The 18,443-nt window shown below is 38.9% G+C and overlaps 2 protein-coding genes and 1 long non-coding RNA gene across 4 annotated transcripts in view; 2 read left to right on the forward strand and 1 right to left on the reverse strand.

Moving 5' to 3' along the window:
* Nucleotides 1-338: 338 nt before the first annotated feature.
* Nucleotides 339-11,026, forward strand: urb2 (URB2 ribosome biogenesis homolog). The gene is made up of 10 exons (XM_079473481.1): nucleotides 339-415; nucleotides 1,008-1,152; nucleotides 1,262-1,438; nucleotides 2,095-5,401; nucleotides 5,497-5,657; nucleotides 5,857-5,967; nucleotides 8,075-8,317; nucleotides 8,967-9,063; nucleotides 9,939-10,078; nucleotides 10,469-11,026. Exons 2-10 carry the CDS (start codon nucleotides 1,027-1,029, stop codon nucleotides 10,664-10,666), a joined length of 4,560 nt encoding a protein of 1,519 aa, XP_079329607.1. The 5' UTR covers nucleotides 339-415; nucleotides 1,008-1,026; the 3' UTR covers nucleotides 10,667-11,026.
* LOC306903939 lies at nucleotides 11,022-17,358 on the reverse strand. Its single transcript, XR_013787589.1, has 3 exons — nucleotides 16,812-17,358; nucleotides 16,208-16,323; nucleotides 11,022-12,237 (listed from the first exon to the last, which is right to left on the reverse strand). It is a non-coding gene; the product is annotated as an uncharacterized lncRNA (long non-coding RNA).
* galnt2 (UDP-N-acetyl-alpha-D-galactosamine:polypeptide N-acetylgalactosaminyltransferase 2) overlaps nucleotides 16,829-18,443 on the forward strand; it is a 52,067-nt gene continuing 50,452 nt past the window's right edge. Inside the window, exon 1 of one of the 2 annotated variants that reach the window (XM_079473483.1) lies at nucleotides 16,829-17,082. In XM_079473483.1, the coding sequence (XP_079329609.1) occupies nucleotides 16,987-17,082 (96 nt within the window). In that variant the 5' untranslated portion in view covers nucleotides 16,829-16,986. The remainder of the gene's footprint in view (nucleotides 17,083-18,443) is intronic. The other variant, XM_079473482.1, reaches the window with a different exon arrangement.

The raw sequence follows: 18,443 nt of genomic DNA on the forward strand, positions 1-18,443 counted from the left end.
TTGTGTTTACAACATTTCTGATCATTCGGTCGCCTTAATTCTGATCATTGAGTTATATGTTAACTTTACTTATGGTAGACACAGTGGTGTTGTTATGTGTATATCAAATCCAGCTTGAAAGATTGTACAGTTTAAATGCTAACTGCTAAGTCTTCAATAGCTATACCTTATTTATAAAATCTACGTGTTATAGATTTAACAGAGGCCTTCCTACAGAACACATTGCTTGCATATCTCTACAAAATGAAATATATATATAGATATATATACAAAAGTTTAGTTATCAATCATTTCACATGACTTCCTCCAGAATCGGTTGTTGCTCTTTCTCGATTATTACTGTCTAGGGTTAAAGTGTGGAGGTTAGCGCCGGGGTGTCTCTTCTGCGCAGCTACAGCACGTGTGTGATGAAAATGTATGTAAAATGAAAGTTATACGGATTCTGTCAAATATATGCGTATTTTGTTACATGTTATCCTACTGTGCGTTTTATTTCATAAGGTCTTATCGTGCTTTCTGATGTTTGTCTCATGTGAGACTCGGTAACTTTAGCTGATGTCACGCGTGTTAGCTAGATTGTTTAAACTGATCTCAATTACAGATATCACGGAGTCTTCTGACAGTGTTGCGATTGGGACTTTAACTATATTGAGCAATGAGCATCATTGTACCTGTAGTTGTTGCAAATTACCTTGTTCTGTAACGTTAGAGTCTCGTTGTTCCTTGTAATAGGCTGCTTTGATATGTTTAATTATAGCCCCCCAATTTCTTTCAATTAAAAGTTGACTGCAGTGTAATCCCGCAGATCTACTTTTTACGCTTTTAATTTACACTTTTGTATGTTTGATTTGATGTGTTGCATGCAAGTAGTGTGATTAATGACGAGTGGCCATCTAGTGGGCAATTCCCCTCTGTTCAGATTTTCATCATTTCATTCAATAGTCTAGACAGTGTCAGCTGTTTTTTTTATGAACAAATTAAGATAACCTGTGTTTGTTTTCTTTTAGACAGTAGAAGTGTTTAAATATGGCTGCCATTTACTCTGGCATTCATCTGAAGCTGAAGAACCCTCGCACACCCTGGCCAGACAAACTGAAGCTTGCTCGATTTGCATGGATTTCAACCCAATGCCTTCTTCCTAATAAAGAGCAGGTGAATAACTTGTTCGACTGCATATACAAATGTTTAAACATTTCATAAACATTGTTATGAATTCATTCATTCATTCAGCAAATAAAAAAATCTGTTTTCCCTATTGAAGGTTCTATTTGACTGGACAAGCCATGCGCTTGCATGTTTTTACAATAAGAAAGTGGAGGTGCCTTTGGAGGTGGTGGAGGGTTTATGGACCTACCTAGATGATATCCTTCACAGCAAGAAACTTCGTAACATGCTGAGTCAAGGAAAGACCATTAACCTTCGTCCCACAGTAGCCCAGGTATTCACCACTACTGCAGTTTGCTGAATTTCAAGGCATTCAGGGCTAAACAACAAGATTTTCTTCGGGTGATATTTGGGACATTCATACATTGATATGGGATCATACATATTTGTCTGAGAAAATACGGTTGTGTTTATTAACAATTAGTTAATGCATAATGCTAACATGAACTAACAATGAACAATACTTCTACAACATTTATTAATCTTATTTATCATTTATCAATGTTAATTCCACCATTTACTAACATTTAATAAAGTAACTGTTAACATTAGTTAAGCCATGAATTAACATACTTGATTGTATTGACATTAACTGTTAACATTATTAATTAATACATGCTAAAAACTATACATGTTAGTTAATGCATTTACTCATGTAAATATACAAGCTTATTTTAAAATGTAACTAAATATATATTTTAAACAAAAAACTATACTTATGTATAATATATATATATATTGCTATAAATTTAAAATGATTAATAATGCTAACTTGTCATATTAAAATGAGCACGATTAGCAAAAGTTTTTTGTAATAGAAAACAATTTTGTAGTTTACAATGCATTTTTATAATAATTATACAAAGACATTTTTAAATATAGAATTTTGGTTAGTGGCTAACCTATCCCATTTGTTTTATTTCTTTGTAGATGATCAATGAGAGGATTCTGGAAAGGACCTTAGGTCTCACCTCTGTGAGTCTTCACACTGTTCTTAGCTGTTGCAGTGGCATCTTGACCTCTCCAGTTCTCTCTGTGACTTACACAGCCAACTACGAGCTGTTGGTGGAGCTCCTGTCTGGACTCTGTGGTTTGACTAGCATGAAGCTAAAGCAGAAAAATAGTGAAAAGCCACTGTCGCTCAAAATCTTTGAAGTTTTCCTCCTTGTTCTCAGCACATACCTTACCGTTCAGAAACAGCAGGCAAACTCCAACCGTGTGTTTTCTCAAGTAACAGCAAACCTCCTTCAGCCTCTTTTGCTGCTGAGACACTTACTGAACACCAGGGTGTGGACCGAGCACGACGATATTAAGATTCGACAAAACCTGAGCAAGGAACTCCGCAGCAAAGTAGACGCTGTTCTTCAGTCAGCTCTCTTCACCGCTGATCATTTACAGTCCTACAGAGAAGAAGTTTTGGTGTCAGAGGATGATGCTGGTGCCAAGAGGAGCCATGCAGGAAAGGGCTTGCTTGGTCCTGTCAAAAAGATTCTATCAAACGTTTGTGTCCAAGGAAACAGCGACGAGGAACAGGTGTTATCTTATGCTGTAAAGTCCAACTCTCTTCCTCTGCTTTACAAGTTTACTCTAGATTCATATTGTAAAGGGGCAGAGAACAAACTGGTGGGCTTTCATCTCATGACTAAGCTTGTTACTGCTTTGGGCTTCACAGAGGAGATGGATATCGAGCAGACATTCAATGCATCGAACTGGGGTCTCGCTTTGCTTGCCATGGAAAACCTCCTCAACTCCTGTTTGGCCTCTGATATTTATAATGTGGCCGTAGACAAAATCCAACACAAGGAGGTGCAGTTCAATTTCTACAGGAAACTTGCTCGCCTTTTATTCAACAATGCCCAGATGGGCATCCCAGCTTGGTACCGCTGTCTCAAATCTCTCCTCACTCTGAATCACCATATCCTGGAGCCAGATTTAGATGAACTTCTATCAGCTGTGTGGGTTGATGTGGACGACACGGAACTACGTGTTAAGAAAGCCAGAGAAGCGCTCGTGTCTGCCGTTTTGCAAACTTACGGCAAACTCAGACAGCTGCCTAAACTTTTTGAAGAGTTGCTTGATGTGATCTGTCGGCCAGCAGTGGATGAATTAAGACCGGCGCTGTTGCCCGACACTATACAGAAGTCCCTGAGTCAGTGTCTGCTAGACACCCCTCCGAGCCAAAATCTTGAGATCTGTTGGCTCATTTTGAAAAGGATGCAGCATTATCTGCTTCCCCACATACAGGAGGAAATGGGAGATTTTGCACTGAAAACGTTTTCTGTGGGCCTGCTGCTTAATGCTGTTCTGTTCAGTTTTAAGACTTTGGACAATAGCACCCCGGTGCCGATCGTGAAACAAACGCAGAATCTAATGGAGGAGATGCTGAGCGTGGTTAAAGATCTTTTGAAAAAGTTTGAGGAGAATCTTGTCACAGGAGGTCCATGGAGGGAACGGATCCAAAACGTGACTCTTCTGCTTGCTTACACTTGGGTGGAGGTGGATACCCTCTTCCGGATTCACTGTTTTAGATACACATCTCCAGGTGATTCCCAAAGTATCACCACTAGTTTAGTGGATAGATCTCTGACACTAAAGAACGTAGAGGATGAGGTCATAAGTCCACTTGGTAAACTGCTACAGAAACTGCTTGCTGTCCACAAGCTAAAGATACACATGCTCAGATCATCTACGGTATTAGGTGAAGAAATGGCAAGCAAAAAGCCGCTTCTCAAGGAAACTGCTCAGTTTATTGTAAGCAGTCAAGAAGTTTCATTAACACCAAACAGTGACCAGATTTGGGACCTCCAGCTTTGTACCATCAACGCAAACACGTACATGCCAGCGCATTGGTTTCTTATATCCTCGAACCTAGCATTATTCGCTCCTTATCTTGATCAGAAAGACATTTTTTATTTGGCCGACTGTGTATTGTCATCTTTGCTCCAGAGCTTTCCTGCCTCTGGAAACAATTTGGAAAACACCGGGGTCTCTGTCTCCTTCATATGCAGAGAGTTACTTGAAACACAGGTTCTTTGTGAACTTCCTGAAATGTACTCAGCGCTGATAAAATGCACCATCAAAGCTTTTATCGAACTTCTCGAAACTTCACACTTGCGGTCGACCTGTCCGTCGCTTCTGAATGCTTGCACTGAAATAAGCGTGGAAGAAGATGGAGAAACCAGCATGACGCCGTCTCTTAAGCGTCTGAAAGCTATCGGAGAGGAGATTTTGGACTCGGTCAAAATGAGATCTTCAATACGGATATCTGAAACTCAGATGGAGCGTTTCCTATCACTTCTCAAAGTCACGCAAATCTTGAATGGTTTTGCGATGTCCTCTGAGGACTATTCAGAATTTTTCTTATGCTTGTTCATGATGGCCAATTTTGTCCAGTGTGAAGAAAGTGCCTCAGATGTTACAGGATTACTCGGAGAGCTTTTTAGTGTCATGGCTACACTACTAAAGGTGACAAACTCTTCGACCATCCTCAGAACCATCCACGGAAGCAGTCTCCTAGAGGCGGTTATGACATCCCTGTTTACTCGATGCAGTAAAGGCCTCTTTACGGGGCTGGATGGACCCACCTGGTTGTCGTTTCTTCATTCGGTTCAGAACTTCATTCAGTCCCTCATCCAGGTCATCATCGACAGGAAGAGAAACATGTGTCTCAATCTAGAAAAATTCACCTCTTTCATGGTCGAGAGTAACAGTGCCATGGGGGTCCTGTCTGGGGATGCTGTGGAATCAAAGGGGAAGCGCTGCTCATTACAGCTCCATCTGGTAACTTTAAGCACGCTCTGCAAAGAAGTCATTGCTACTCTGGGCAAGAGCAAAGAGCTTGATGAGACTCTGACTCATTTGTTGGAAAAAGCCACATCTGTTATGGAGCCAGTCATTCAGGCCGTGCTGACAAGAAAGGGAATCAGTCTCCTCGGACAATCCTTCTCTGTTGAAGTGGTAACAGTCATGCTTAAGGGTGAATTAGCCAGGGTTTGTCACATGGCTCAGAGCAGCTCGGAGGAGGACAGGAGGGTGAAAATATCCAGTATGTCATTCTACCGGAGCTTTTTCCAGCAGATACTTAAGGAACTGCACCCATCACCACGTCCGATGGATTTTCTCATTTCCTCAGTCAACTATCTCTCTGCATTCTATACGGCGGCAAAAAAGACCAAGGCAGATGATGTCGATGAGCTCCATGTTGAGATTTTGCAGAGCATCCATGCACTGCTGTCAGGTTTGTCCTTAAATGTTTCATTTTTTTGTACATGAATTAATAAGCAATGTTGTGGACCTCTTGTTCTAAACACAGTCTGTCCATCATTTTATCAGGCTCTTGGATGTCTTTGTCAGAAGTGGAGGAGTTGGAGGGAGCAGTAAAGGAGCTGCTTTATGAACTGGTGTCTGACTGTTCTGAGGAGCACTTTCATGTAATACTGCTGATGCTCAGAGAAAGTCTTGTGGTGTCAAAGGTTGAAGGAGGACACCACACTGTAAGCCCATTAGTGTAGTTGTGTTTTTTTTATTGCATTACAAATGTTTGTGCAAAGAATGACAGAATTTTTACTTTTGGGTGCACTCTCTTTTTTTAGGTGCACTCAATCTCTTTAAGGCTGCAAAATAGTATTTTTGTGCTTTTTCCTAGGTACGTTTAGTGACATCTTTTTGTTTAATTTCTCTTGTCTTTCACAGGAGATTCTGTCAGCCGTGACTTTAATAAAGCTGCTAGCTTCTTGCGTGTTTCTAGAGCGTTGCTCAAAGGCATTTTGGCTCATCACTCCACAATTCATATCTAGCCTCATTGTAAGTATTTCAGTACCTGTTTTCAATTTGTTTTTCTCTTAATTTTTTCTTTTTCAAATGAGAATAAGAAACTAGCACAACAGAAAGGCATGAGTTTTTAATGTAATTCCTCTTCAGCCTTAACTAAGATGGGAAAATTCATTGCCTGTGTAAAAACAGCTGCATTATAATATGTTTGCCTCAAAGGACTCTTTGGACTAACATTTGTATGATTCCAGAACGACAATAGGGGGCCAATTTTACAATCAATTTGTCTCCCTCGTCACTACATTTACAGGAATGTTCCATGGCCATGTGAATTTAATAAAACCAGAATTTGCACACTACATGCAATGATATAATGGATATTTTAAAACTTTTTAAGAGTCATTTAATTGGATTACGGCTAGCAGTTTTGCCAGAAATGACACATTTTACAAATAAAGGATAGATTTGTTTCTACTTTTACTCAGATGTAATATAAATCATAGGGGTCCACTGAATGTGTCTGTGAAGTTTCAGCTCAAAATACAGATCTTTTGTTAAGTAATAAGATTAACTAATTAACTAATTGTCCAGTTTTGCATGGGAGGAGAAACTCGCTGTTTTGGTGTGTGTCTCTAAGTGTAAATGAGCTGCTTGTCTCCGCCCCCTTTTTAGCAGAAAACGCAGCCAGGGCTGTGCGCCTGTGCTTACAACCATAAAACAAGAAGGGTCACTGTAACAAAGTTCCATAAAAGGAAGGAAGGAAGGAGGTGGGGTCGGGCATACATACAACTATTAATTAAATAAAAAACAGTAAAATGAACTTAAAATGCCGGTCCTGGTCCTCTCTCGTCATTCACTCCTGTCGCTCATCCTTTTATCCTCCCGAAGCTCATCCGTGAGAGATGCGAGACCGGTGCACGCACGCACACTTGACGCCTCTCGTCCCACCCTGCTTGCCACAGTCACATAAAGCGAATGAGAAATGCACTTGCGAAAACAAAAATGGCGGCAGCGCCTTGGGTGGACACGTTCAGATAAAGGGGCGGTAATATTATATCATCAACATCAGAAAGGGAGCAAAATCTGAACAGCATGTTTTCTCACAGGCTTGCAGAGATGGGCTCACATAAACAACGTTACTGGGCTGTAATTTTTAACATTTTCTGAGTTGGCAGATGCACCAGAGACCCGTTTAAACAGTAGCACTTAAACATTGAAAAAGTCTGATTTTCATGAAATGGCCACTTTAAGGAAGGAATTTTGCGTTTAACAAAAAACATTTAAGATAACCTCGATATTTAGCCTATTGTAAACCACATCATGCTCAGTCACCAGTCTAAATCGCAAGTTTCAAAGTCTCATCTAAATTTGGTATAGAGTTCACTGAGTGAAAACCGTGCACACAGCCTATCAGGGTGCTTTTATCACCGCAGCTTTTTCGCAGGCACCACTGGCAGGGTTTACATCGCCAATTCGACCACAAACTGTGTTTACCTGCTGCTGCTTTCACACCTAAAATGTCTTTAGTGCACAAAAACACAATCTTTGTAATCTTCACTTTTGACATTAATAATTTATAACATTGGGCTCAAGTTTCGCTGTGCAGTTCGGAAAGTATTCTGTTTGAAAGTGATCTGTTGTTGTGCGTGCATGGCTCATTTCTGAAAAAAGTTTAAAAGATGTGTAATGCATATTGTATTGTAGTCAGTGTGACATAGACCACACACACTAGTAACCATGATTATTGTCATGATATTATTTCAGGTTTATTTAAAGGGATAGTTCACCCCAAAATTAACATTTGTCATCACTTACTCAGCCTCGTGTTATCTTTATCCGGCAGGACACAAATTAAGATATGTTGGTAACAGAAAACTGTTGGTCCCCATTGACTTTTTTCTGTGTCCATGCAATAGAAGTGAATTGGGACCATTTTATTCTTTAAAATATCTTGTGTGTTTTGCAGTAGAAAGAAAGTCATGCAGGTTTAAAATGACAAGAGCGTGGGTAAATGATGACCGAATTTTCATTTCAGGGTAAACTATACCTTTAAGGTAGAGTTAGTAGTATCCATTTGAGAGTTGTGATAAAAGAGAAAGTCAGAACATTCCACTTGAAAATCACAGATGTCTGTTTTCAGTTTGTGCTAAAGGAGTCCAGCAAGCTTCCTCCTCTGACCCGTGCGCTGACGATACCAACCCTGGAAACTCTGACCGTCCTGCTCCGTCAGGGGGAGAAACACCTCTCAAATCCACACCATGTGATCATGGTGCTGGGTGCTCTGCAGTTTGTGCCTCTTGACAGCCATTCAATGGAAGAATACCACGCTGCTTTTGAGGCCATCCATGAAGTCTTGTTTGCAATCATTTTGTGCTACCCTCTGGTGAGTGTCTTGGGACAGAAGTTATGATAGTCTTATTGTCAGCAGAATGTATTACTGTTGAAAAAAAGAACAGCTCAACTCTGAAATTAATATATTTTAATTTGATTTAGACAGTGGATGTATAATCCATGCCAGCTCCAATTAGATTTAGTCAGGTTTAAGACATCTGTTTATATGAAGTAACCCCGATTTTTTTATCACCCAAAATACAGACTGGTGAATGAACATTTTATCTCATAGCCTGCATCAAGAATTAGTAATATGTTTTTCAGTGAACACCGAACACAGGATCTGTAAATTTGTTCTCCGGCATGCCTTTTGTGTTATCTTAATTTAAATGTGTTGTTACGTTGTGATAACATGAGAAGGCCCTGGAGAGAGGCGTTTCATTTGCACTTAATAAGAGTCCAGATTAGTATGTAGAAAAAATAGCCACGATGAGAGGGGTTTGCTTGAAGACTGAAGACTTAAAAGAGGAATCTGGTAAACGAGGAATGCTGGAATTGTCCAGGGCTTCAATTCTCTGTGTTTGTAGGATTGCTTGATGTTGGATAGACAAACCACCGTTAATATAATCTTAGTGAATTTTACAATAAGTTCAGCTATGCACGAATTTACAATTGACAAACTGTTGTTGAAATATTTACAGACAATGCTGAAGGCTTTACCTGTGTTTCTGAATTGCTTTTATCGCCTGGTTTCGTCAGTCATGTATGAAGGCAGACAAAAAGGAGAGACTGAAAAAGGTAGGCATGCTTCTTATATTTGTATTATTAATTTAAGCAGTTAAAAAATAAAAAGGTTTTTTAACATTTTCACTTGTGTTTTTCATGCGGCTTTTATAGATTGCTCAATGTTGAGGGAGTACTTCATTTAATTCAGCCCAAATTGTTTAAATCAGCTGTACATATTTATTGTCATTTCCCTATTATTATTATACTGTTTGAATGTCAGGGCCACATTTCTTCTTGCTGCTATTCATCCCTCAGTTGTAAAATCCTCTTCAAGCAAACTCTTTTGTAAACAAACAGATTTAACTTAAATTAATTCAAAATCCTTTTTGTCAGCTACTGTTGTTGGCTGTGTATCTGTCAAAATAAGAAAAGAAAGGGCATGTTATTTGCAAGCTATTAAATTAGCTGTCTTAGTGACATAAAAGTGTCCTATTCTTAACCAGAGAATCATTATCAATAGAGCTATTTGTCTGCTGATACTTGGGTACTATCTCATGTCTGTAAAGAAAAACAAGTTATTTGGGGTATGATACACCTTATGAGACTTGCAGCTTTCAGAGTGGTGTTCATAGAAAAACGATTAAAGATAAGTGGTTCCGTGGATTGAATTTCAAAAGCAAAGTTTCAAAAAAGCCCGATGGTGAGAGGAAGGTTGAGTTTGATCCTGGAGCTCGGGTGTTTTTTCTCTGTAGATACATCCCTTCTGAATTGAGATCTCTTACTTACCTTTTCACTTTAACAGGAGTACATTATGTCTTCTATTTCTCAGATTACATGTTTGACATAAAAAAAAGAGAGTCAGAACTGTGAACATTACCCTTGAATGTTCTCATCCACATTTGAGTCTTACTGTATCTTATGTAAATGAGTTTGTTACTATTTTTCAGGCGGTGAGAAAGACAGAGAAAGTCTCCTGAAGTGTGCCATGCTGGTGGAGAGGATGTACACTCACATTAGCAGTGTTTCTGAAGATTTTACAGTCACGTCTGCATTCATGGTGGCACAGTATGTCATTGCACTACAGAGGGTAAGGTTATTTCCGATCTGTTCTTTATAGGTTATCTGTTTGAAAAGATCTGTTCTCTTTATAAGAATGAGACTATGGTAACTTAGTCTGATTAAACAATTTTCCCATGTTCGTTAATCTGCAAGATTTAAGTTCAAATTTTGGCCATAACACCATTTTATTTGTAGGAAAATAATGAGGAGATCCAAAATCGTAGATCTCAGTGTGCATGTTGTTTCAAAGAAAATGGAAGAGGCGATTTGAGAGCCTGTTTTAGTGAGCTTGCAGTATGAAATGCGTTTGACCTTCTAACTGACCTGAGATTCATGTTTCTGCACAGAACAATTACATTAACACAGATTGCTGAAAATTTCCTGTCACCCCACAATATACTCTTATCTTATGTCGTAGGTGACACTTCAGCCAGAAATCAAGGCACATCTGACAGAGGGTATATACTGCATTCTGGACCGCTGTGCTGAGAAGGACATCAAATTTCTGAACACCACCCTTCAAATGGGTGTTAAGGAAGTCTTCAAAGACCTGTACAGTAGCTACACACACTATCATAAATCTCAAAGGCAAGGGGAAGAGAAGTATACAGTCTGATGTGTACAATTCCCAGTCTCCTCAATGTAAAGTGACTGTTATTATTATGTTATTATTTTACAGGCAAATGTTTCTAAAATCTCAACAAATGTCTAAAACATAAATGTTGTTAGATGTTATAAATGGTGAAAAATACATATTTTTGTTGGAAGCATTTGATTTCGTACTTTTTTGTACTTGAAAAATTAGTAAGTTATTTATGGTAACGTTACATTTTATATCTTGGACAGACTTGTGCATTCACTGTTTTTTGTGTTAAGACCATAAATCTTTTTGTCAGGTTTCTACTGACAATGCTCTAAACCAAACCTACTTTGTAGGTTGTTGTTTGCTTGTAATTAAAAACTTCTATTTACTTGTATAAATTGTCAGTTTAATGATTTGACCTGCTGAAGTTTAGAAACAATATTGCAGTATACAGAGGGTCCTCAGTCTTGAATTAAATGATACATCCATTTAGTCATTTAGCAGGATTTATAGGATGATCATACAGATTATTTTTACTTGATTTAAAGTAATAAACAGTCGGTTAATTCCTAATCCTAATTTACAACATCTGAGTACTGAGGATATTGAAAAAGAAAATTACTTCACATTAAAACCCCACATATTTGATTGAACTCATGCATCCTCAGAGTTCCTCTGAAAGGAAGTAGGATTTCTAGTGTCTACTTGCTATGCTGAGTGAGACGTATGCAGACTTCGAATGCAATCTTCCAGAAATGGGACACAGCTAGTGTCTCTCATCAGCTGGAGTTGGTGTAATCCCTTCTCATAGTTGTAGGCTGTGCTAGACAATTAACCTCCGGTTGCTCCAGGTGGACTCTATAAAATTTGTGTAGGCTACTGTAAAAGTGTCGCCTGGATGACAAATAACCAATTAAAAATCTACCCCAACTGACCTGTATTGTAAAACTGTGTTAAACATTTATAGAGCCATCACTCAAAGTGCTCTTCTGTTCATCCACCTATTTAGCTGTCCTGTTTTCTACAACAGCCTGGTACAGAGTTTAGATTCAAAACCTTCAAATTGTGTTCAGTGTGTATTTTTTCAAATGCAGATGCGTTGCTGTTGGATCCGTGAGGGAGAATTGTGTTTGTCGTCATTGTCAAAGCAGGCACATGACGTAGGAGAGGAAGGCCACAGTACAGTTTGTAGAACATCATAAAGGAATAAACAGGTGGAGCTGATGATTCCTACACATGAACCAGAGGCTCTTCAGAAAGAAGAGAAAAACTAAGTTTGGCGGCTTCGCAGCTGTGCTCAGTGTGAAACTTCCCAGTATGTGCCATCTGCATATTCTCTTCTGGGCCGATGACAAGCCTCCTTCGTCTTCTAGGTGTCCTGCTGCAGGTGGTTCAACTTCCACTGTGCCCAAACATTTCTTATTACCATAGAGACACACAGTCTTGATGTGGAGGCGTTCGCCTGCAGGGCTAAGAGGTGTGATGATGTTACAGGCAATAGAGGAATCAAAGAACAGGATCGTAGCATCTGCCTTTCAAGTGGCACTCGAGCTCTGGAGCTTGTAGAATCGGTGTGTGCCCCTTTAGGCAAGCTGCTGACAAAGCTGTTAAAGAAAGGGAAAGTAGTCATGTGGGGAGCTGAAGTTGTCCGTTGGCACTTGGACGATGCAGGAAGTCGAGCTGTATCACCCACTTCCAATTAGTGAGAGAAGGAAGGATGTTGCAAAACCATACAGCCTTCAAGGGATACTTCACCGTAAAATGAAAATCAGTCTGGTTATAAGCATTCTTCCAAATGTCTTTGAGTTCATTTACAGATTTGGAACAACTCGAAGGTTAGTAAATGATGACAGAATTGTCCTTTTTGGGTGAAGTATCCCTTTCATTGATGTATGCTTTTTTGCACATAGGGATGGATTGGATGTCTGTATGGAGGTTCCTCAACTGTTTCTCGGGTCTGCAGGGGACTGCAGGAATGCAAAAAGGTAGCAACGAACAGAGAAAGAAAGGTGTCAGAGAGCACCTCTGCCAGCTCACAGAAACTGTCAATAATGCTCAGACCAATGGCTTAGAGCCAAGTATGTAGAAAAAAGAGATTCAGATCATTAGCCCTAGTGAATGCTCAAATTAGGAGCCTGATAGACAGCCAAGCACCAAATTAAGCCAAACATGCTCTTGCTCAAAGCAAACACTGCTCTTAGTTTTTAGATGCGCGATAATTTATATGGACAGGTCACTAATAAAAGCTGGCACAGTCCTGTTTTTCCTCACAGCACAAGGATTGTTATCTGATTTGTTTGGAAGACGATTAGAATAGTGCATTCTTCAAATGTTATAATAACGTGTCATGTGTGTTTATAATAGAGCACCAGTGTTATTTCTTCGAAACCGCTATATTTCAAGCATGGCTTTTGGCGTAGAGTGAAAATAACCAGCTGGTCGCATATGCAAGGTTGACCTGCTTTTAAAGAATTGCAAGTTTTGACGCGTTTCAAAACCTGCACTGTTTAACAATGTCAAGAAAGGATTTGAATTCAGATTGTTTGTGTTATAAGACAAAAGTATACTGTTTTTAATCAAGTTTAACGGTCCCTGCTGACTTTGTGTTTTTAAAAGTATCATGGCTAGTTTTGAGTGCTACGTTATTTACCACGGAGATGGAGCTTTCGTAAAAACATGCTGACTTATAATAGCCACTGAGATATTTTTAGTTTCCATAAGTTTCCTGAAAGTTTTACAGTTCTCACTCTTTAGCTTATCTTATTCTTAGCTTTTCATCTTATTTATTTTGTTTACAGTTAGACGATTATCGCACACAGTTTACTGGTATTAATCGTGAAACATTTGCTAAGTAGGATTTTCCAGCACAGTTAGTCATGCAGACACTTTCCTGATTTTACTCACATGACAGTCGACATCAAAGCTACTAGACAATTATTGTATAAAAGTTGATTTTGGATTTACTCATGGGTTTAGAATTATTGTCTGTATGTGCTTTTTCCTGACCATGAAAAAATTATATATTTACAGTACTGTTCATATGTCTTTTATACACTAGATGCTTTAGTGTGTCAGTAGGAAACATGAATACTTCCAAACAGTCTTTGGGATTAATTTATAATAAAGTTAGATGAACAGGTTCTACAGAAGGCCCACACATACCAGATGTGATCTCATCAAGTCTGGGATTAAAAAACTGAGACAACCTAAATCCATACAAACTGTGGCAACATGCTCCCTGCTTAAATATGCCAGTTTCAAGACTTTTCTTGCCTCACCTTTCCTTCTTGTTCTGCCACTTGTATAGTCTTACAGGGTCATGATAATTAAAGGAAGACCTTTTAATTTTACATTTAGAGGCACGAGGATGAGCTGAAGGGGAGTTGGACCAAAAAAGCATTACAGATCTTATACAATAAATTAAGAACATAAGGAAATCGCATGTATTCTCCAAGCTGGACTGAGCTACCATTTCAGGTCAGCGGTTCCCAAGGTGAAGAAGTTTCAGATGTCAAGTTTATTAGCAGGTAGAATATAACGTGATGTGTGAGTAAATGCATGAAGCCTTGATCTTGTCGTTTTGACTGTAGAATAATGCTTACTGATGTTAAATGTAAAACCATTGCATTCGGTTTCAAACTAGGCTTATTTCCCTGAGAAGAGTGGCAAAATACTGAAGAAATGGAAGCTGTTATTACCTAAGACTGGTGAAAGTAAATCTTGAAAAAAGACGGGCAGTACTATATTTGTTTTAAAAAAAGGCTTATAAAAATAGATATACTACTAATAAAAGTTTAATTTTCATATACAGCGAAGCATAGAAAAACTAAAACCCAACTAAAAAGGAATAAAATATTAATTGACTCAAAATATTTTTGTTAAACCTCTCTTGTATTTGACTACAGCAGTTTTTGCTTAGTTTGCACATGTGTTTTATCAGAGTTGAGCTTCAGTTGACATTTTGGACCATTTGTATTCTGGATAATAATAAAGAGTTATTTAGACCCAGATAAAAGGAATTACATTAATCTATTCTAGAAGAAAGGAAAGCATGAATCGCAGTTTCAATGTTTTGAAAAGAAAAAATACTTAAGACAGCGCTTTCAATTGGTAAAAACTGGATTCAAATTGATCAAATTTAAGTGCACTATCTAAGACCACGCCCACGTTTTTTTAGATGGTTTTGCTATCGATGATAAAATATCAAAATTTAACTTGGCAATGTTTGGAAAATCAAAGGAGCCGAACAAAATGATCTCCGTTTTACTCTTGTTTAAATTAAGAAAAATTGCCAACCTCTTTGCTTTTACATCCAGAAAGGGAGTCTAGACCATTTTTGTGCTTCAGAGGCATATAAAAAATGGGTGTTGTCTGCATAGTAATGGTACGACAAGCCATCCTTCTTTATAAAAATAGAATCTAAGGGAAGCATATATTGGGAAAACAATAAGTCAGGGGGACATCACCCGGGTGGCAGCAACCTTGATTGAGAAACTTCTATTTTTAAGATAAGACTGAAACCAACTTAACATATTCTCTCTGATCCCCACAACTTGCTGAAGCATTTGATTTCGTACTTTTTCGTACTTGAAAAATTAGTAAGTTATTTATGGTAACGTTACATTTTATATCTTGGACAGACTTGTGCATTCACTGTTTTTTGTGTTAAGACCATAAATCTTTCCTTTTAGCTGGTGCAGAACTACTTTCTCCCAATATTTTGATAGAAAGGAAATATTAGAGATGGGCCTGAAATTTGAAAAATTGTTGGATCGAGATTAGGAATTTTTAAAAGGGGCTTAACAATAGCATTCTTTAAACAGTCGGGTACAGTTACGGAATCGAGGCACTTATTAATAAAATCTAGAAGAACAGGGCCAATCACATGAAATCATTCTTTACAAGGGCAGGGAGGAATGACATCACAGAGGGACCCAAAGAGCTTTAGTTGTTTAATAATCTCATGTAAAAAAGATAGAGAAACAGGGTCAAACTGGCCACATGTGGCACTGGGAACTAGAGGATAGCAGGTTCACAAGTAGAAGGCCTGATATCCTGTCTTAATGTTCCTTATCTTGTCTACAAAACGATCACACCAATCTACATCTCAATTGTTCAAAGTTGAACAACACTTTAAGTCACTACTGTATGTTTACAGTATTTCATTCTGTTTTAGCTCTTGAAACAGCCCTAATCTCTGCGTTTTTGAACGGCACCTTTTGTAGTGTTTCTTTTTTCTGTATGTACACCAGTGTTCTGTCTGATGTGCTTGTACCCATGAAAAGTAGGTCATTTAAATGAATCCTTGGCGTTTCCAAATTAACTCTTCTTTTATTTAAATGATCAGATGGCTCAAAACATCTGATTCCAAGTCAAATTTTAATGGATCCTTAAAATCAAAGACGCTAGCTCTTCCAACTACGTCTTACATTAATAATGACAGCAAGCTGCTGGTAATTTAAAGCATTTTTTTTTCATAACACAGCTATTTTTGACAGGTTTTTATAGAAGCCCACTGTTTTGATGAATAAGTAAATGAGTGAATAATCTAGTGGAGGGGACGACTGTAGTTACCTTGAAATCTCCCAATGTCTCTTCAAATATTCAAACTAGACCAAGATTCCAGCTGACATCAAACATCAGGGAACAAAAATGGAAGCAATCTAACCAATAGACACCCCATAACCACACTAGAGAGAAGTGCAGTAAAAACATAAACAGAAAATTGTTAAACATTAGGCAACATGTATGGTTGCGTCATGATCTTACTACAATATATTAAATGTAACTTTTTGTTTAGCTATTTTTTGTCATTCGTATTATATGTTTGTTAAAGCATCAATTAAAAAACAAATTAACAAAATTAGGATTTAATTGAACCAAATACTAATACGTCACGCATTTCAAATATTACGCATTACTTCAGTATGAAATGTGCAAAACTAATAATTAGTTTGCAGATTCCTCTTGGTTTAAAAACTGTTTTGAGAAAGACAATATTTCACGTTTGTGATCATAAAACGCGCTCGCGGAAAAGATATAACATAATTTCCAAACATCTACAGTTTCCCAAACAATGCTCCCTCAGTGCACCTCAGAGGTACAGGCTAAACGGCCCCACCCCGATCCCTCCTCCGCCCGCGTCTCTGCGGAGCGTGATTGGATTAAAGTCGGTTACCCTTTCCCCTCTAACCCGGTGATGCTGGCTGTTTCCTGCTTCTTCTTCTGTCCAACCACCGCCGCTGCTGAAGCTGTTCGTCGGAAGAGCGCTGTAGGCACGGCGAGACGCTCAACGCGAACGCGGCACGAATCTCCCAGTCAGCCACTGTACTATCCCATCCGAAATCACAGCAATGCGCAGGAAATCGAGGATTTTATTATGTTTCGCTGTGCTGTGGGTGCTTGGCATCGCGTATTATTTCTACTCGGGGACAACGCTAAGTCGAAAGGTAGGTTGCCGTGTTCGTTCGCGTTGCGCGCTGGTACGGTGAAAAATCTTAAGTTTTTTTGCGCGATCGTTTTTCATCTTTCGGATGAATGAGTTTAAACGATATCTACACGGCATGCGTGAGAGTGGACGAGAAAGGACTCGGCAAACTCTTGTGTTCAGCGATGTATTTAGACACAAAGGTACTGTTATCGCTCCCCGCCGACTACGTGCTGTGATTTTACTGCGAGACTGCCGTACAGCCACGTATGGTTTAGCTCGCGATTAACGCAACGTCGTGATTTTCGCGGAGTGGTTAAGCTTTCGTTTACGAGACGTAAACAGGTCACAAACTAGCAGATTCGCCGGTGCGTGTTACAATGGAGAGTGTGTGTCAAGTGTCGTTTCATTTAGACACGATAGTTCTGTTGTCAGGTCTGTATCGGCGTGGATCGAACCGGTCTAATGTTTCTTAGTTCATTCATCCACCGAAAAAATAGCAAACAAAACAAATGGGCTCTAATGTCTACATTGATAACAGCAAAGATCCGATAAGCAATTGGTAAAACTCTGATTATTGAATACTTCTAAATTTCACTACGTAAAATACACTTTGTATTTGTGTTTGATCCGTAACTTTCGACAACTGTATTTGAGCATATGGAAAATGTGCACATTTAACGTTTGAACTGTGGAGAGTGTACATATTGGGAAAGCAATATTTGGAAAGCTGGGCGGTGCACCGTTCAACCACACGCTTATCTGCCTTTATAAGAACGTTTATTGAAATGTAGGCTATTAGTCATAATGCCTAGCACACGTACTTCCTTTATTATAAAGTGACACGTCGTCTAGAGGTTTGTTTTGTGAATCGTATTGTCCATCAGCATCAGCCAGACAGCTCAATTTCTATTTTGTGTGCTTTTATTATTGTGGTCATGGCACAGTGAGATACATAGACAGCACATTTGAGAATTGCTCCCTTATGGCGTTTGGCAGCGTTGCAGTTTCAAACTTAAACTTTGACGAATTGTGTTACTGTCTATACCACCCAATCGTCGGCTGGTGTTAGTTTTACTTGAGATGTTATTTTATAATCTTGTATCAAGACGGTTTGAAGCGAATCTGTTCATAAAGCTTCACTCATGTACCTATAGGATAAGCAATTGGCACAACAGCCGGCCGGCACTTTCAGATGGCTCACGGCACTGAATCCGTTACATTGGTACATTGATGTTTGGTGCCGCTTCCTTGCTTTGGAGCTTTGGGGGATTAAGTGTCTATATCTGTAAAATGACACAGAGTTAGGTTTTTCAATCGGTTTACGTAAATGAGATTGCATTGTCCTTTCTCAGATAATTTCTGCCAAGAACTATGTTAGTT

Source organism: Barbatula barbatula, assembly GCF_947034865.1.
Source record: "Barbatula barbatula genome assembly, chromosome: 14".
NCBI lineage: Eukaryota > Metazoa > Chordata > Actinopteri > Cypriniformes > Nemacheilidae > Barbatula > Barbatula barbatula.